The 362-nt window shown below is 68.5% G+C and overlaps 1 protein-coding gene across 1 annotated transcript in view; it reads left to right on the forward strand.

Annotated features, from left to right (window-relative positions):
* Nucleotides 1–5: 5 nt before the first annotated feature.
* Nucleotides 6–362, forward strand: part of ADO (2-aminoethanethiol dioxygenase) — a gene marked incomplete at its 5' end in the record, with an annotated part of 3,283 nt that continues 2,926 nt past the window's right edge. Inside the window, 2 exon segments of the mRNA XM_006172274.3 lie at nucleotides 6–159; nucleotides 162–361. Of these exon segments, the coding sequence (XP_006172336.1) occupies nucleotides 6–159; nucleotides 162–361 (354 nt within the window).

Genomic DNA, 362 nt, shown 5'->3' on the forward strand with positions numbered 1-362 from the left:
TCCCCTCCCGGGGCGGCGGGGCCGCCCGCAGCGCTTCCGACCGCGGCGCAGCATCTGGCCCGGAGGCGCCAATGCCGCCAGGCTTCCCAGAGAACCTGAGCAAGCTAAAGAGCCTGCTGACCCAGGTCCGCGCTGAGGACCTGAACATCGCCCCACGAAACCCCAGCCGCTGCCGCCCAGCCTGCCTCCCGTCACCTACATGCACATCTATGAGACCGAGGGCTTCAGCCTGGGCGTGTTCCTGCTCAAGAGCGGCACGTCCATCCCGCTGCACGACCACCCGGGCATGCACGGCATGCTGAAGGTGCTCTACGGCACGGTGCGCATCAGTTGCATGGACAAGCTGGAGACCGGCGGCGGGC

The sequence above is a fragment of the Tupaia chinensis genome, unplaced genomic scaffold, assembly GCF_000334495.1.
Source record: "Tupaia chinensis unplaced genomic scaffold, TupChi_1.0 Scaffold000399_1, whole genome shotgun sequence".
Taxonomy (NCBI): Eukaryota; Metazoa; Chordata; class Mammalia; order Scandentia; family Tupaiidae; genus Tupaia; species Tupaia belangeri.